General features: G+C 41.2%; 1 protein-coding gene across 1 annotated transcript in view; it reads left to right on the top strand.

The window, feature by feature from the left end:
• Nucleotides 1–16,552, top strand: part of LOC308610501 (putative helicase senataxin) — a 61,439-nt gene extending 44,887 nt beyond the window's left edge. Inside the window, exons 17-24 of the mRNA XM_081259609.1 lie at nt 77–226; nt 1,400–1,507; nt 4,767–4,954; nt 5,575–5,667; nt 7,355–7,519; nt 10,980–11,078; nt 11,683–11,770; nt 15,780–16,552. Of these exons, the coding sequence (XP_081115735.1) occupies nt 77–226; nt 1,400–1,507; nt 4,767–4,954; nt 5,575–5,667; nt 7,355–7,519; nt 10,980–11,078; nt 11,683–11,770; nt 15,780–16,532 (1,644 nt within the window). The 3' untranslated portion in view covers nt 16,533–16,552. The remainder of the gene's footprint in view (nt 1–76; nt 227–1,399; nt 1,508–4,766; nt 4,955–5,574; nt 5,668–7,354; nt 7,520–10,979; nt 11,079–11,682; nt 11,771–15,779) is intronic.
• The last annotated feature ends 2,667 nt before the right edge of the window (nt 16,553–19,219 follow it).

The following is a 19,219-nucleotide window of genomic DNA, read 5'->3' as shown; positions in this document are numbered from 1 at the left end:
ACATTATTCTGCCACATAATAAGTGTAGTTAAGAATTTATATACAACTGAATGTTGATGAACTTTTATTCTCTTAGGTTCAAGGATGCCCACAAAAGACACAGAACATCATCATCTTAGAGTCCCACATCATCTGCTGCACACTGAGCACGAGTGGTGGTTTGCTGCTCGAGGCTGCTTTCCGTGGGCAAGGGGGTGTCCCCTTTAGTTGTGTCATTGTTGATGAGGTCAGTAAGCAGTCGGCCATACAGCTTTGCTAGGAGTAAGGAGTAAGTCTTAGATGAAGAGTGGCTGCCGAGATGTTGACAAAGTGGTCTTTGCATCTGATTTTGACCTGCCATTACATATGTATTCTCTTATGTTGAAATACGCTGCTAATGACCCACCACGATGAAAATTGCTTTTTCAGTATCGGGACTGTAGTCTTAGAGATTCCTGATTGTTCTTCATAAAATCCCTCCCAAGGATTATTCTAGCTCCTGCTTGGGATATCTCTGGTTACCTTTTTTTTTTTTTTTTTGCGGTACGTGGCCCTCTCACTGTTGTGGCCTCTCCCGTTGTGGTGCACAGTCTCTGGACGCACAGGCTCAGCGGCCATGGCTCATGGGCCCAGCTGCTCCGCGGCATGTGGGATCTTCCCGGACCGGGGCACGAGCCCGTGTCCCCTGCATCAGCAGGCGGACTCTCAACCACTGCGCCACCAGGGAAGCCCTCTGGTGACCTTTTGAAGCATTTTTAATATAACTCTGGACAGCTCTGAGCCACCGTATTTTCAGCTAACATCTTTATTTCTACTTCATTCATTGAGCAAACATTTATTGGGTACCTACTGTTTGCCAGAATGTAGAGCCAGAAGACAAAAGAGATGGAAAATGAGGTACAGAGAACCCATCCATGAGATCCAAGATCCAGTATTCACCAAAACGAAGGAATAGAAAAGATGGAAGTGATGAAATAATTGAAGGAAATGCCATTGAATTGAAAAGAAGCTTGAGTCTTGCAACTGAAGCGGCCTACTGAGGAGCAAGGAAGAGAGAGGGGGTGGGGCACACAGACACACAGTCCCCCCAGGCATGTGCCCAGCAGGGACAAAGAAGACAAACTGGGGACATGACATGGCCCTTCTTGCTTATGGGCTGCTTCCCAGGTGGTAGTGGCACCTGAGTGGTGGCTGACTTCAAAACGTGTGTGGGTCTTTTTCCCCCGCTTCGGCATTTAGAATGTTTTTGTTGTTTTGTTTTCTAACCAAAGGAAGTTCTTATTTTTGATCTTTGGTGCAGAAGGAGAAAGTGTATGTTTCTGAATGGTTAGGACACTTGTGAATTGGATAGACTGTATATGGATAAATAAATAATAGAGATAATTCTGATTATGTCTCCATTCTGTACTCTCTTACCAAGGCCGGACAGTCTTGTGAAGTTGAAACTCTTACTCCACTCATACATCGTTGCAACAAGCTCATCCTTGTAGGAGATCCTAAGCAGCTCCCTCCCACAGTCATTTCTATGGTATGTTTTTTCACATTCGTGTTGCTTTAAAGTGGTAGGGGCTTGTTTGGGTTTTTGTTTTGTTTTGTTTTGGGCGGCGGGGCGGTCTTTCTTGGATCATCATCTCTTATTTGCAAGGATAAATAGGGAATGGCTGAGAAAAGAGAACCACTGTTGAGAGCCTTCATAGTGAAAGTCTCCGGAAATGTTCCTTTGTTCATAATGTGCTTATGTGTGTGTGACAGGAGCAGTGTGAGTGTCACAGACCAGAAGTTTAGGAGGAGGATGTCCCATGTGCAGTGGGCTGTTCCTTTGGGAAAGGCAGTGTGCAGCTGTTCTAAGGGCTGTATCTGATTTATTTTAGTAACATAAACACCAAAACAATAATAAATGAAAAACTTTAAAAGCAGGGAATAGAATCCAACCTCCTGATTTATCTTTCAATATGTGCAAATTTGAGGAAAACAGTATAAAGAGAAATTATTCTTACAGTAACGTTTTCAATTTTAGGATTCTGTATCCTATAGCACAGGAAAATGCCGGTGTCCCTCACATCCTCTGAAAGGGAAGGTGGTGAAAGGAAAGAGGTTGTGGGCTGTGCTTGTGGGAAGATGAGCACCAAAGTTGTGGTTCCCTTCACTTCGTTTCTTAAATCTCACTAAAGATGGCTCCTAGAAATGCACAGCAGAATCAGGATTCAGATGTTTTGGGTAATCTTCATAGGTCTAGATGACGGTTTTGAAGTTTAATGAAATTTGAGCATTTTACTGATACATAGATTATTTGTACAAATATAGAGTAGTGGCTGCATAAACTGTCCCAGAGAACAGACCATTTTCACAGCATTTCTGTTACGTTATGGAAAGAAAGCAGGTTTTTTTGGTTAGTATTGTTTTTGACTTTGGAATCATCAAAATGATAGTGCAGTTCTTTGACGTCTGGACACTCGTGCGTGACTGTTCAAGGGAGTAGCCTAGGAGCGCCCATGTCCCTGAGTGAAAACCTTGTCCATAGGACAGAGCTGCTGTGGGGGGTTCTGCTTGTGGAGACCTAGGAGGAGCCAGCTCTGCCCTGCATTCTTTGAATAGTGGCAGTATTTCAGAAACCTACTGATTTAACTTCCTGAAGGGCCTTAGCACGTGGTTAGTGAAAAGGGTTGTCGATAGGCCTCAACTTCACTGTCTCCTTTGGTGATTGATTAAAAACAGCAGAAATGAGAAAAATCCATTCGGGCTTTTCTTACTGTTGCAAAAATAATAGAGGCTTATTGAGAAGATTCAGAAAATAATTACAAAGTTAATTTTCTCAGCATGCCTTTCTAACCCTAGGGATAAGTACTATGAACAGTTTAGTGAGTATTTGAACAGTTTGTGGGCATGTGTGTTGACTTTTTTTCAGTCTGTGTTCATTGAGTGCCAGGCTAATTCAAGCACTGTTTTTAAGTTCTGGCGTCATGACAGTGACGAAAATTGACAAAAATCCCTGGCCTCTGGCTTCCCTGGTGGCACAGTGGTTGAGAGTCCGCCTGCCGATGCAGGGGACACGGGTTCGTGTCCCAGTCCGGGAAGATCCCACAAGCCACGGAGCGGCTGAGCCATGACTGCTGAGGCTGCGTGTCTGGAGCCTGTGCTCCGCAGCGGGAGAGGCCACAACAGTGAGAGGCCCGCATACCACAAAGAAAAAAAAAATCCTTGCCCTCATGAAGCTGACATTCTAGTGGGTAACAGACAGTAAATAAGTTACTAGATTCAGAATGTCAGATGGCTATAGGGAATGTATAAATTTGTGTATATGTATGTAGTTTTTTTTTTTTTTTAATTTATGGCTGTGTTGGATCTTCGTTTCTGTGTGAGGGCTTTCTCTAGTTGTGGCAAGTGTGGGCCACTCCACATCACGGTGCGTGGGCCTTTCACTATCGCGGCCTCTCTTGTTGCGGAGCACAGGCTCCAGACGCGCAGGCTCAGTAATTGTGGCTCATGGGGCCAGCTGCTCCGTGGCATGTGGGATCTTCCCACACCAGGGCTCGAACCCTTGGGTCCTGCATTGGCAGGCCGACTCTCAACCACTGTGCCACCAGGGAAGCCCTGTATGTAGGTTTTGACCTTGTTTAAAGGTGGAAGAATCAGTCTGTACCAAATTACCTTTTTTTCCAGTCAGTAAATAGATCAGGGATATATGTTCATGTCAAAACATAAAAATCTCCATCATTTTGTAGGATGGACTCAGGTTTTTTTTCTGGAAGTAGATGTGTTACCTCATATAAACCTCTTTCTTTTTTCACAGAGTGAAATAAATGCGGTTTTTTAGCTAACTTGAATAGATAAACTTTGGGGAGTATAGATGAAATTGCCAAATGTCTACTAAAATATTCTCTTTAATTATACAAACCTATTTAATATCACATATGTAAATAATCACATATATAACTAATATAAATAAGAAGTAACGCCTGTTTTCTCCACTCTGATAGTTTGTGAAACAGGTTTATTAAAACTTTGCACATACATCTTCAACGCTCATATTGTCAACGTCACTCATAAAGATTGCATCATCCTAGTGGGTTTTCCAGAGCACATTTTTTGCTTCTAGATTATTTAAGACGTAATACTTTTTGAATCTTGATATGATGCTACCATTGAAAAGTATATCCCAAGGCACGACCGTGATAACATTAAGACAGTTTTCTTCGTTTGTCAATTAAGTCACTGTGTTTCAGATCACAGGTTTGTAACCCTTTCTTGGATTTATGAAATCAACTTAGTTGCCTGTGTCCTCCACTAGAATGTAAGCTCTGTGACATTTGATCTTCACTGTAGACTGTCAGCACCCCAAATTTTAGCTGCTTGGTATATGATGGATGGATGAAGAAAGTGGTCTTTCAGAGGCTTATTTACAATGGCATTCATTATTTCTAGTTGTGATAGCATAGCCCAGAAATAATTGTTAAAATCTGGGTTACAGTTCTTTGCTGCTTTTATCATTGATTCTTTCAGGGGACCCCTGTTAGCACCTATAAAATAGCGAGAGTTGTGGTCATTCACAAGATCACATCTCGTTCATAAGCAGTATGTGGGTTTTCTAAATAAGGGGAAAATACCTTAACTTTTGTAGTCAAGCTACATGGCTTTTCTAGGGCTGGAGTCGGAAATATCTTCTCTCTCTGAATCTTTGGTTGTTGGTAATACCTTGTATATTTGAGAGGTCAGTGATTTTTTTTTTTAATAGTGGGAAAAGTACACATGAATTCTTGCAGATTATTGTTTTGTTTTCCTCCTTTCAGAAGGCCCAGGAGTATGGCTATGACCAGTCGATGATGGCCCGCTTCTACAACCTTCTGGAAGAGAACGTGGAGCACAACGTGATTGGCAGGCTGCCTGTCTTACAGCTCACCATTCAGTACAGGATGCACCCAGACATATGTCTCTTCCCTTCTAATTACATTTATAACAGGAACTTGAAAACAAATAGGTGAGCTCTGTTCATTGCATGTTCACCTGTTTTATTTGTAGGTTTGGCTGCTTAGGAAGAATAGCTCTTTTGTTGTGCTTTTAGGTCTTGTTATTAAAAACACAAAGGTTTAATAATTTTAATTACAAAAGTCCTATTGATTGTAGCAAATGCAGATAAATGAAAAGAAAGGGATAAACCCAACCCCTATTGATACTACCCAGAAGTAATCACTGGTAACATTTTGTTATATCTACTTCCAGTCCTTGTACTATGCACATCTTTTTTTTTTACTTTTTCTCCTTTTTTTGGAGGAAAAAAGCACACCATGCTCTACATAGTATACTGTAGCATGCTTTTTTCACTTACTGTATTATGAGTAACTTTCCAATCATGATTGTTATATTTTAATTTACATGGGTCATTCTCCCTAGTACTAGAATAGAAATGAAATTCACCTGCTACCTCTCACTAAAATATGTTATTTACAAGTATTTAATTTTATTTAAAAAGAAGGTCCTTCTTGTCCTCTTAACTTTCCCTTGCTCTCTTCCACAGAAAGAACAAATAGTAATAATAATTCTAAAACATTTTCTCTTGTAATTTGACTTGCATTCTAAATGGTGGCTGCTCTTTTGTAGAATGACAGAGACCATTCGGTGTTCATCTGACTGGCCATTTCAACCCTACCTCGTGTTTGATGTTGAAGATGGTTCAGAAAAGCGGGATAATGAGTAAGTTCTCCTTTTTCTTCAGTCCCCACTGATGGTCCCAGAATTTTTGTATTGTTTCTGTTCATATTTAAATTCAAAATACTTTCCATATAAATCTCTCTGCCTAGTGCCAGTGCACAATCATTTTCTTTTAGCTGGGTTGATAACTTCACCTTTTCAATCATAAATTACTGATGTCTTTATATATTTCAGTCTTGATTTTTTTTTTCTTAACTGGGTAATGGGGGTTATGTTACCTAAAATGCGGTCAGCACTTCAGTAGATCCATGCTGAGATCCCAGCTGTGAGTAAAACAGACGTGGCCCCAGTGCAAGGCTGCTGTGGTCCAACAGGCGAGACAGACATTAACCAGGCCATCACCGTGGTGATTAATGGTTCCAGTTGGGTTAAGTATTGTGACGGATAAGTACAGATACAGTTGAATCAAGGTGTGAGGCAGAGGGTGGGCAATACTTCCAGCATGTTGGATTGTGAATCAGGTGGTTTGTGAATGACAGCACAAAAGGAGCAGTGGTTGCTAATTAGCAAGCACCTCAGAGGAGCCGGGGCTTCTTGTGAGAGAATAAAGGAGGAGGAGCCCGGAGGCTGCATTTGTTAGCACAGATAGAAATGCCACCCCTGCATCATGACGTATGAAGAAATAGAAATTCCACCTCTGTGTCAAGAGAGAGCTGCAAAGCAAGTGGTGTCCTCCATGAGAATAAGATATTAGTTAATAGTGGTGGAAGGAGGGGCCCCTCAGTGAAGAAGTTAGAAATACGGAGCAGTTGGCTGGGGGGTTGCTATTCCAGAGGGACTGTGGAAGTTGTAGTGGGGTCTGTTGGAATGGAGCAGGGGATTGAGAGTTTACCGCATAAGTATTATGGAGATGGATGTTCACGGGAAGAGAGTTGGCCTGAGAGGTGACCAAATAAAGCTTTCAGGTATGGAAAAGAAAGCTAGCTGACTGGCTTGTCCGTATAGTAAGTCTTGAAATTAGAATAGTGAATATTTAAGGCTTTAAAGTGAGACAGATAAGGTAGCCTCGGGAATAAAGTTGCGCGTGCAGGGCATCCCCCAGTGTGCACACATGTTGCATTTGGTATGGTGATGAGGGAACGCATTGTAGTTCAGGAGATGAGTTGGGAGTGCAGGATGAGGCCAGCAAGGACAGAGGACGTGATCCTGCTGTAGGGCCCCGTGTTTGTTCATCTCTGGGAGCCGGGTCACATTTAGTCCGTGTGGCTGCCATTCTCTCGGTCATGTGGTGCATGATCTGCATGACCTGTGGTGGGGAATGCAGGAAGGTAGTACATCTGAAGCACTTTTCTCAGTGTTGGGAAGATAGTCAATCCTTAATGTTAGCTATTCATTAGTCATATCTTCATTATTATTATGAATACTTTCGTTCTCACTGTGGCTATCCCTGTTTTAATAAGTGAAGAAACTGGTGCCTTAACATCACGTAACTCGAACCACTTTTCTCTCCTACAACTTTGTGTTTCACTGGGCAGTTATTTTTATATTTATTCATATGTACAATATTAATGGTCATTATAACAGCCTCTTTGAATCACTGCTGACTGAATAAAGATGAAACCTACCTATGTACCCTTTACTGTAGTGGAAAACCAAGTGGAACTTAACTTAGCAATTGGACTGCTATTAGTTTTGATGTGTTGTATTTTTTTGTTTTCATCTTATTTAGCTCATATGTAAATGTTCAAGAAATAAAACTGGTAATGGAAATAATTAAACTTATGAAAGACAGAAGAAGGGATGTTACTTTCCGAAACATTGGCATAATAACCCATTACAAGGCTCAGAAGACGATGATTCAGAAGGATTTGGACAAAGAGTTTGATACAAAAGGGTGAGGCATCTCTATTTTTACAGATATTTTGAGTTTTTCTGTTGAATTAAAAAGAAGAAAGAGGGGATAGAAGGAAAGAAGCAAAGGAAACTTAACTCTAGGGAGTGGTCTTAGACCCTGGTAGTATAGAACAAGGAGACTAGGACCCTGGCTCCATAGACTTGTGCTGGGAGGGAGTGTGGTTACACGTGTAGCCCCTGCAGATGGAGTGCCTCCTGCCAGTTCAAATGTCATCACCGTTACACTTGACAATGGAAGTGACTGAGAAATTCTTCAGGCCTTTACCTTTAGTTGGATGACTTGTTATCTGAATTCTAACTCTACTGAGAATCATGTATTCACATTTTCACTTACAATAAATTATTTAACCCTTTTAGTGCCTTCATGTATAGGGTGAAGATCATGTTTTTGTCTCCTTTATACCTCAACAGTAAAATAAAAAATTAAATATTAGAAATCCATTAACTCAAAAGTTTCTGCACCTAGAAACACACAAAGTACCAAAATTGACTCTAGGAAAAGCCAGAAACTTTGGATAGACCTATTAAATGTAAAAAGAGTGAGTTAGTAATCACTTTCCAACAGAGAAAAACAGAGGATCAGGCTTCACAGGTGAATTCTGTCCAACATTAAGAATTAGCACCAGTCCTATGCAAATGCTTCCAAAAAATAGAAGGGAACACTTTCTAACTCATTTTATGGGGCCATTATTACCCTGATACCAAAGCCATGGAGACATCACCAGAAAAGAAAACTATGGACCAATATCCTTTATGAATATGGATGCAGAAGTTCTCAACAAAATAATGGCAGCTGAACTCAACAGCATATTAAAAGGATTATTTACCACAGCCAAGTGGAATTTATCTCAGGAATGCAAGGTTGGTTCAACATATGAAAATCAGTCAGTGTGATATACCGTATTAAAGGGGGAAACCCCACATGATGGTGATCATCTGAATAAATGTGGAAAAGACATGTGACTGAATGCAGTAACCTTTCATGATAAAGATACTCAACAAACTAGGAAGAGAAGGGAACTTCCTCAACCTAATAAAGAGCATCTATGAAAAACCCACAGCTAACACATCATACTTGATGCTAAGATTGAAAGCTTTCCCCCTATGATGAGGAAGGATGCCACTCTCTACTCTCTCTACTTGCACTACTTCTGTGCAGCACTGTATTAGAAGTTCTATGCAGAGCAATTAAGCAAGAAAAGGAAATAAATGGCATCCATATTGGAAAAGAAGAAGTAAAAGTGTCTCTTAACAAATGGCATAATCTGGGACTTGCCTGGTGGTCCAGTGGTTAAGACACCATGCTTCCACTGCAGGGGGCATGGGTTTGATCCCTGGTCAGGGAACTAAGATCCTGCATGCTGTGTGGCCACAAAAAATCCAAAAACAAACAAACAAACAAAAAAACACACGCAAAAAGCTAACAACAACAACAAAAAAAAACAAAGAGCATACTCTTACATCTAGAAAAACCTAAAAAAATCTATGCAAACGACTGGTCCTTATAAACAAGTTCAGCAGAGTTGTAAGGTACAAGATCAGTATACAAAAATCAGTTGTATTTCTTTACACTCTAGAGAAGTCTGAAAAGGAAAATTTCTTAAAATTCCATTTACACTAGCATCATAAAGAACAAAATACTTCGGAGTAAATGTAACCAAAGAAGTGTGAGCTCATACACAGAAGGACAAAACGTTGTTGAAAGAATTTAAAGTACTAGATAAATGTAAAGACATTTCATGTCCATGGATCGGAAGACTTAATATTGTTAAGAGGGCACCATTCCCCAGGTTGATCTACAGATTCATTGTTACCTCTGTCAAAATTCCAGCTACCTTCTTTTACAGAAATGGACAAGCTTATTCTAAAATTCACATGGAAGTGCAAGAGACCCTAAATAGCTTGACAGAGAACAGTGTTGGAGGGCTCACACTTCCCTCTTTCAAAATTTACTACAAAGCTATCAACACTGGTACTGTCATAAGGGTAGACATATATAGACCAATAGAATAGAAGTGAGATTCCAGAAATCAGTCCATACATTCATGGCCAGTTGATACTCAACAAGGGTGCCAAGCCTAGTCATTGGGGAAATAATAGTTTTTCAACAAATGGTGCTGGAATAACTGGATATCCACCCGCAAAAGAATGAATTTAGACCCCCATCTCACACTGTATAGAGTAATTAACTCAAAATGAATGAGTGCTCTGAGTCTAAGAGACAAAACTATAAAACTTACAAGGAAACAAAGGTAAATTTATATGACCTCAGATTAGGCAACAGATTCTTAGATATGATACCCAGGCACCAGTAACCATAGGAGAAGTAAATTGGCCTTCATAAAAATTAAAAACTTATGTTTCAAAGGACACACTATCAAAAGAGTGAAAAGACAACACACAGAGTGGGAGAAAATACTTGCAAAATATTTATCTGACAAGTCATATCCAGCATATATAAAGAACTCATACAACTTAATAAAATGATAATCTAACTTTTTAAGCGGGCAATGGATGTGAAGAGCATTTCTCAAAAGAAGATAAACAGAAATCCAACAGGCACATGAAAAGCTGCTCCACATCATTTGTCATGAGGGAAATGCAGATCAAAACCACAGTGAGGAGATATCATTTCACACCTACCAAGATGACTATCATTACAAAAAAAAAAAAAAAAAAAAAAAACAATAACAAGTTTTGGAAGGGATGTGGAGAAATTAGAATACTTACACATTGCTGATGAGAAACTGCAGAAAACAGTTTGGCAGTTCCTCCTAAAGTTGAACATAGAATTACCACGTGACCCAGCAATTCCACTCCTAGGTACATACCTGAAAGAATTGAGAAAGGGTTCACACAAAAGCTTGTACATGAATGTTCGTAGCAGCATTATTCATGATAGTCAAAAAGTGGAAACAACCCAAATGTCCCAAAATGGTACCTAGGTAAGAAGTAAATTGTGTATCTGTACAAGCGAATAGTCAGTCGTGGAAGGAATGAAGTACTGTTACCAGTCTACGACACGGATGAACCTTGAAAACATTATGCTAGGTGAAGGAAGCCCAACACAAAAGGTCCCATATTTTATGATTCCATTTATATGAAATTTCCCATGTAGAAAAGTCCATAGAGACAGACAGTAGATTAGTGGTTGCCAGGGCCTGGGGAGGGGGAGATAGAGACTGATGGCTGATAGGCACAGGGCTTCTCTCCTGGGTGATGGACATGCTATGAAATTAGATAGCGGTGATGACTGCACACTGTAGTGAATGGACTCAACACCACCAAATGGTGTGCTTTAAAATGGTGAATTCTGTGTTATGTGAATTCTACTCCAGTTTTAAAAGATAGCACTACAAAAGTAAGAAATACTACTGTATAAATATGTATATTTAATAATTATCTTTTTTCAGCAAATATGTTTCTCTCTTCGTAAATAGGCCAGCAGAAGTAGATACCGTGGATGCCTTCCAGGGTCGTGAGAAAGACTGTGTTATTGTTACATGTGTCAGAGCAAATGCCATGCAAGGCTCAATTGGGTGGGTAACTGTCATCATTGATTCTTTGCTTGTTTATGATCCAGAGTTAGATCTTTTTAATCACTGTTAGAGAATACCATCATTTGCTCTATTTTCTTTTATAAAAAATTGAGTAATATCATGAAGGTTTCTTTTTTAAGTTGTGAAGTTGATCCACTGTTAGGTCTGCTTCTCTTGGTACCTTGTGTATTAACCCATGTCACAGTGTGAATCTGTTGTTTCACTTGATAAGAGTGAAACAGATTATTGAATCCAGTATATTTTGCAGGGGCATGCTCCTCTCCATGGTATGTGTCATAATTGATCTACTATCATATTTTTAGGATCTTTGAAGGCTTAAAAATCATACCATTAAAATTTCCAATATCTCATCCAAGTCAAAATAGGAAATCGACAGACAGATGCATCACTTTGAAGGAAAGCACTGGGCCTCTTGTTTGTTTGCTGTCCTTAATGGGAATTGCTTCTGTGTCGGGTCCTGCACCACGAGCTTAAAGCAGGAGCCCAAGAAAAGCTGTCTGAAATGCCTGTGTCTCACCTACACTGACATGCCGAGTCTTTCTGAAGAAAGAAGTAACTCTTTTTTTTTCCTTCTATTGCTTAGGTTTCTGGCAAGTTTGCAGAGATTGAATGTCACCATCACACGAGCCAAGTACAGCCTCTTCATCCTGGGACATTTGAGGACCCTGATGGTAGGTACATTCTAGAGGACCGGGGAACTCCAGAGTTTGCTCATGATGACTGATACCGGGTTGAGGTTTTGTTTTTATTTTTCATCAAAGTGGAAATGATTTTGAGGCTACAAACAATAATGAGCCTCTTCCCACTGGTTGTTTTGTCCTCCAGCAGCTTCTTCCTGGGAGCTTTTATAATGCCTAAACCGCTCACCCTTTCTTAGCCCAAGACCCAGGTATCTGTAGTGTACTCTCAAGATGAGCTTTAAAAAAATTGTATCTACATCGTAGAATTGTTAAGAAGACATGTAAACCCATATATGTAAAGTGCTAGAAGATGGGTTAGCACTTAGTAAACACTCAGTAAATGTGGCTATTAGCCTAGCTTAATGCCAGAGAGAGGGGGAATTTGCAGGAAAGTGCTTGGATCTTCATTTCTGTCTTGGCACTTAGAGCAGCACTGCTTGCTGTTTCCCTTGAGGGGTGAGTGGCATCAGAGCTCATCCATGCGTACAGATACTCCTGTAGAAGGAGGGGCAAGTTTACATGTGTAGTCGACAAATAGTAATAGTACAGCTTAATTTGGTGAACCACAGCTAGATAAAGCATGTATTTGCCTGCCTCATTAGGTGTAATAACTCAGTTTCTCTAATTTCTGTATTTAACAGAGTCATTGTTTTATCTCAGGAGAGGTGCCAACTCAGTAGGATTTTCCCCTGTTTTGGTTAGTTCCACCAGAGGGCGCCCAAATACAGTCTTTCTCATTCAGCTCTTACCTAGATTTGTGGTCTTCAACCTTTGTTGTTTGTGTACCCCCTTGAAAGAATGTTTAAAAGCTGTGTATCCTCCGCTTTTAAGTTTATATTGAAAATGTTTCATCGTTAAGTGTTGATAAAGATTTTGTTTCTAATGTATTGTAAATATTTGACATTTTAAAAGAAAGCTATTAAAAATAAATCCATTATGCCACTCTGAAATATATCCAGTGGAATAGAGAGCAGTGCTATTCTTTCTGCTCTTTAAAATTGAATTGCCATTTATACTGTTTAGGATAAAATTCAGTGGGGGTAGTTTATATATTTTCATAATTAAAAGGCTTTCTGTTAATATGACTATTAGGCTTTTCTGCCACAAAAACTTTACATGTAAATTTGAAAATTTAAAGAATTGGTTTTCATAACGATTTGGGGAAACTGTGTGAAGGGTGTGTGGAACCTCTGGACTGTTTTGGTAACTTCCTATGAATGTATAGTTACCTCGAAGAGTTTTTTAAAAAAAATATATTTTTCCTGTGACCATAAGGATCTGAGTATTAACAAATGATATCTTGTCAGTTGAGTAACATATTAACAATTACTCTTTTCACACAGTTGAATTTTGATAATGTTCAAACCCGAAAAGTAAAATGTTTATAGAGTTGTGTCTCTTAGATGCCCTGATTGCAGGAGCCTTCATGGGCACCCCTCTGTTTACCACCCCCTCTATTTGACACCCAGGCGTGTTTACCTCCCCTAGCTGTGTGCCCTGTGGTCAGATTTGGGACAGGTGAGACTTGTGGTTGTGAAGGATGGAGTGGAAGGGCAGAAAAGCCCCAGGAGGACATAGGGAACTGGGGTTTGGAAGCTGAGGTTTGGAAATTGATTCCCAGAAAACGTGCTCACATCCCCCCGAGTAAGTCTCTGTGAGCCCCAGAGTCACCGTCACGCAGATTTGAAGACCACTGACGTCTAGCTGCAGTATAGACGTTATTATCTTCACTCTGGGAAGCCAGTGTGGCAAAAAGAGACCGACAGAACAGAGTAGAAAAACTTCCAGTTTATCATTTGGACTTCGCAATCCAACTTGCGTATTTGTCCTTGGGCTTCCCCCTTCCCTAGCCTCTTTTTTTTTTTTTTTTTTTTTTGTTTTTGTTTTTCAGCCCAGTTTCCCTTATGGAGATAGAATCAGTGATTAAGGCACTCGGTTTCCTCTGAGAAATCAAGACTAATAGCCCCTTCTCAGAACTGTTTTTGTGATCTAGGGATTGGATTAAACAGCAAGTTTAGGTGCAGTAGAATTGGCAGAAATAGCAGCAAGGCCATCTGCTTTACATCTGCTTTCCAGCCACAGGGTAGGACTCTCAAGAGCTCTCCTGAGTCAGGGAGATCTGAGCCTGGTACTGCTTACATGCACCTTCCTGATGCATGCGGTCACCGTACCGTGCACTTGATTTACGTGACTTACTTTAAAAGGCCCTGTGAGGTCTGCATTGCCACCATAGTTTATCAAATCCAAGAAGCCAATAGTTATATAATGTGCGTCATTATTTTATGCTCCACTATTGAACTGTGACACTTTATTTTCACTTAGAATTTTTGTCTTATAGTGACTGAAAGAACTCTTTTAGACTTCAGACAGATTTTTATTGGGTTGGCCAGAAGGTTCATTTGTTTCTTTTCTGTAGCATCTGAATGAACTTTTTGGCCAACCCAGTGTCATATCACTCTTGTTCATACCTAGGAAAAACAGCAAAATAGGTAGACTAAGATACCCCTGAAAGCATCTCACTCTCAGACTAACACTCTGGTCGTCCCCATTCACCATCCCATGTACCCTTGCTGATGCTCGAACCATTCCCTGTGCAGTCAGAGGCATGTCATGAGAGGGCCCCACTGTGGTCCCGGGGTTTTTTCCAACTTCTGATCTCCATTCTCCAAGTTGTAGTGCTGGTACTTTCTTGTCTTATCAGAGGATGTCTGTGGAAAGATTTTTCAGGCAAGAGCCAGGACTCATTCTTTTTAGAAGTGGTTTGTTGACTAAAAGTCAAGCGGTTGTAGTCGCCCAGCCATGAATTCCTCCAGGATTACATACATGGAAACTGCTGTCTGGCCTAGAGGCACCCTAAAGTCAGAAATGGTAAAATGTGAAAATAAAGTGCATTTTATTTATTTTATTTTATTTCAACGCACATTTTAGAGTCATTTAAATAAAATACTATTCATACCTTACAGTGAGGAAACAGGCTCAGAGAGGTCAAGTGATTTGACCAAGGTCACACAGCAGGTCAGTACTATGTATGCAGCTTCACTGCTATACCCTTACCCACCTTCATGAATAGTGCAGGAGCCCCCATGAGGGGAGCTATCCTTTCCTTCTCTTTCCTTCAGTCTCTGTCTTTTTTTCCTCCCTCATACTCTCTCTTTCTTCTGTCTAAAGAGGCCCAAGTTCTGATGGTTGTAAAGAAGCAATTTATTGCTGAGGAAACTCTAAAAGGAAGAGAGGAGAGATGCGTGAGTTGGGTTTTTGTTTTGTTTTTCCGTTTAGATGTGCTTTTCATAATTTAAACTCTTCTAGAAAAGAGACACAAGTGAGACAACATCTTTGGAATAGTTATCTCAGCAGATTAAGATGGTTTAGCCCTTGGGAGTTTGGGAAGCCTTTGGGAATTTGATGCAAGCTGTGGTCCTCTTTCTAGAACAGTCAGCATGCACTCAAGAGTTAGAGCTTTCTGAAACCAAGCCTTCCTCTTCCAGAATGTTAGCCTTGGCCGGAGACAGGCAAGACTCTAGGGTCAGCAGTGTCAAAGGGAACTTGGTGGGATGACGGAGCCCTTCTGTGTCTGTGTTGTCCAGGATACTAACCCTAGTCACATGTGTCTGCTGAGCACTTGAAATGTGGCTGGTGCAACTGAGGAAATGAATTTTTAATTTTATTTAATTGAAGATTAAAGAGCTACATGAGGCTACCGGCAGTTGGTACAGATTTGCATGACAGCTAATTCACCATGTGGCCTGAGTATCAGTGGTAAAATGATGGAAGTACTTTCTTAGAGGTGGTTCCCAGTGTTCTGTTCTAGCAGCATGGCTTTATAGTTTTGTATTCGACCTTATTTTTCCTTTCAGCCTTGTCTGAAAAGTAATGGATTCTTGAGAATCTGTTCACGAAAGTATACTTACTATTTGTTCAGAAGTGAAAGCTGGAACCTCTGCTTCCCAAGCATATGAGTGTTTCTTTGGGATGTAATTTTCTTCCTTCTCTTTGTTTCAAGGAAAACCAGCATTGGAACCACCTGATTCAGGATGCGCAGAAGCGTGGTGCCATTATTAAGACTTGCAACAAAAACTATAGACACGATGCAATGAAGATTCTGAAACGCAGGCCCGTACTGCAGAGAAGTCTGACTCACCCTCCTGCTATCACCCCAGAGGTGTCCAGACCCCAGGGCAGAGTGCCCAGCAACAAGGTAGACAGTGAATTTGCCAAGATCTCTCTTGCTTCTTCCCTGTACCCCTCACCCTCTGAGTCCAAAGAAGCCACTGTCACTGTTACTGCAAAGGACCCTGAAAGGCCACCCCTTCAGGACTGGCTTCGGGACCCACGACTGCTTAGGAGGATGGGCTTGGGCTGTGAAGCCAAAGGGAAGTGCCTCTGTGAGCTGCAGCCCTTGAGCCCCCGGTATCCTGGAGCAACGCCTCCCTCTGGAGAGCCAGGCTCCCCCGGAAGTCACCAGGATCTGACCAGTATCAGGCAGCAGGCCCCCGCCAAGGGAGCTGCTGTGAACAACCACAGACCTCATATGCAGTGTGATCCTCCAGCTGCTAGTACCAATACTTCCACGAGTGAGAGAAGATGTGCCCAGGAAGGGGAGGCACTCAGCCACAGGAGGGAGACCAGGGCCTTCACCAAGGGGGATCAGGAGAGGTGTGGCTCTCTGAGCCACCACACAAAGAGGAACTCAGGCTGGGACGAGAGGGGACTGGAGGAGGAGGACAGTAGCTTGAAGAAGAGGAAGCTTTTGTAGTGGAGCCAAATGAGACTGTCAGCCACAAGCATTACTGCACATTTCAGATGACCAGCTAGTAGGACTGTCCAGATAAGATTATATTTTTTTGTCTTAAAGGAGTTTGTGTGCTGTTGGAAAACAGAAAATGTATCCTAACACATGGGCCTCTTGGTCATCTTCAGTACATTTTGTCAGTTGCAAAAGCTTTCAGAAGGCATTTGTGTATCAGTAATAATGTCCTCAAAGTCGAAGACTTAAAATGTTGATCTCTTGTTCTTCTGTAGGAAAGGTCAGACTGGAGGATTTTAAGAGGATGCTGTAAAAGTTGGAATGTATATTTGTATAGCAAATAACAGAATCCTCTTAAAATTTAATCTGGTAGACAGCTTTTCTTTCCCCTGCTTAAAATGTTAATCATTTTCAACGGAACCAACCTTATATTTAAAAAAAAAAAAAAGATGGGAGCAGGGCAGTTCCTTTCAGAGATTGTTGTAGCAAACAGACGTTTTTAACAGCCCAGGTGGCCTGAGAGAAGTGAGTCAATGCGTTGGGTCAGAGTCCTGTTAAACCAACTGGAGTGTCCTGGGCAAGACCCTGGGAAGCAGAGCTCTGTTAGGTGAAGTTCCACTCCTGCACCTTTTTAGACGAGGCACCTTGGCACAGGATGTTTCATTTCTGTGATGAGTTTGTCTGCCCATTGTAGTCAGCACGTAGTTCTCTAGCTAAAATTCTCATTCTTCGTGAGATAGAAGAATGTGAAATGAAAGAATAATTCTTGAAATGTCATTCAGATCCCCCCAGCATATTGTGAATTTCCTGCAACTGGTGGGTTACAAATCCAGTGGTTGCCAAGTATTGGAGCAGTGCTGGGGTGGCTTGTGGAAGCCTGGGGATCACCAAGAGAATCCAACTCATGAAAATCTGGATGTTTAACATCTTCCCAAGGGATACTGGTCACCAGGCAGCTTGAGAACCAGTTAGGGCAGACCAGATACAATATTTTAGGCAGGAGAGAAACATCCTCTAAAAAGCGAAGGATGGGAGAGGAGTGCAAATGCTTGGGAGTTGAGAACAGGGAGAGAGTTGACAGATTGCCTGTCATCTTTGGAAACCATCGTAAGTGACGCAAATACACCGCTGTGGTGGAAGATCTGGTTAGAGGGGTTGTGCTTCTGTGAAAGGAGGTGGCCATGGTGGGTGGTGATTTGAGAGACTTGATGGAGGGCAGGGCTGCCTAATGTCAAAGTCCAGTTTTCCAAGCGCACACACACTGATGTTGAGGTATCACAGACTGAGAATCTGTGTTAGTAACAGTTGACCATTGTTTGAACTAGCGGTTTGTAGTGAATGCTTTGCAGCCCTAGTTAATTTGGGGGAGAAAGCATGCATTCCTGAAGACGAATGTGCACCATTTGAAACTTTTTCAGTCATCTGCTTTTTAAGCAAAAAGGGCTTTGTGTTCATCAGGAATTCTACTGAAGCAGGTTATTAAGAGCTTTCAAAAAAAAACATTTGGTTGCCAAAGGTTTAAGCATGCTACTTCTTTGTTACCCTTGTCCCTCCCTCTGGTTTCCAGACCTCTGCTGATGGGATTGAACAGTCCTGTCACTCGGGGAGCACGTGCTCTGTCCCCACAGTTAGCCCCTGCTCCCTGTTGACAGAGGCGGGCTGAGCCCCACTCTGGGTAGGGGCTTCGTAAGCTTCCTGCCTGGCCTTTGGCAAGAAAGCTCATTGTTTCTTTAAGTTTACTTTCCTGCTATCTTGGTAAAATGCTTCATTTAGCAGACACTTGTAGTGACAATGTAGAGAATCTAAAACCTGTAAGCTTAGAGAAGAGGCATGCTGGAAAGAGCTTGGGTCAGGAACTTCTCCCACTCCGCTCACACAACACGTGAAGTAAGTGCTCCCCACCGTACGTACTTTGCTGCCCCACCCAAACGATGTTATTTCCAGTTAAGTTTGGTGCCTGTTCTCACACGTTGTGTTCACTTTTGGTCCACCTTCCACCTGGTCTGGCAACGTGAGAATTAGTGCATCATCTCTGGTAATGAGCAAGCCTGTGTCCTGACAGCCTCTCCCAGCAGGAAACAGTCATACCTGACATTGCATTGGAATCGATTGGTGGTTCCTGTTGATGTATGTATTTGCATGAAGCATTTCATATGTACAGTGTGGCCTTTCCTGATGTGGCTGTCAGTGCAGTGTTGTTGATTGGTGGTTAACCTTACTGCAGGTGAAAAATGCAGCTGTTAGTTTCGTCCTTGCCCTGGCGTTAAAGAAAGTGGCCTTCTTTCAGTCTTAGTTCTTTGAACATGCATACATTGTACTTAAAAATTTGTTTTGCTTCTTTGTATATAATTTGCTTTGGATTTACTATGCATAGTTTATTGAGTTTTTGTTTTCATGTATTATCAGGAGGAAATTTGATAAGTACATGTGATTAACCTCCTGTAAATGAGTTTTACAACAAAATTGTACTAAACTATTTTCTAAAGTTAGTTGTACAGATTGATAATTTTTTTGCTGTAGTTTTGATTTGTTCTATGCTCTGCATTCCTAGCTGGGATTTGGCAAGCAATAGCCCTGTTGTCTTTGTTAAAACCTGAACATTAAGGGAAAATGGCAGAATTAAAAGTGGAAACAAGAAAACTGACGTGGTTTAGGAGTTATGTGTTTTTGAATGAAGGTTCAAGGTACTTCCCAGA

This window comes from Mesoplodon bidens, assembly GCF_964165515.1.
Source record: "Mesoplodon bidens genome assembly, contig: HAP1_SCAFFOLD_123, whole genome shotgun sequence".
Taxonomy (NCBI): Eukaryota; Metazoa; Chordata; class Mammalia; order Artiodactyla; family Ziphiidae; genus Mesoplodon; species Mesoplodon bidens.
Note: the sequence above shows the minus strand (reverse complement) of the source record. Positions and strands in the feature narration are given on the sequence as shown.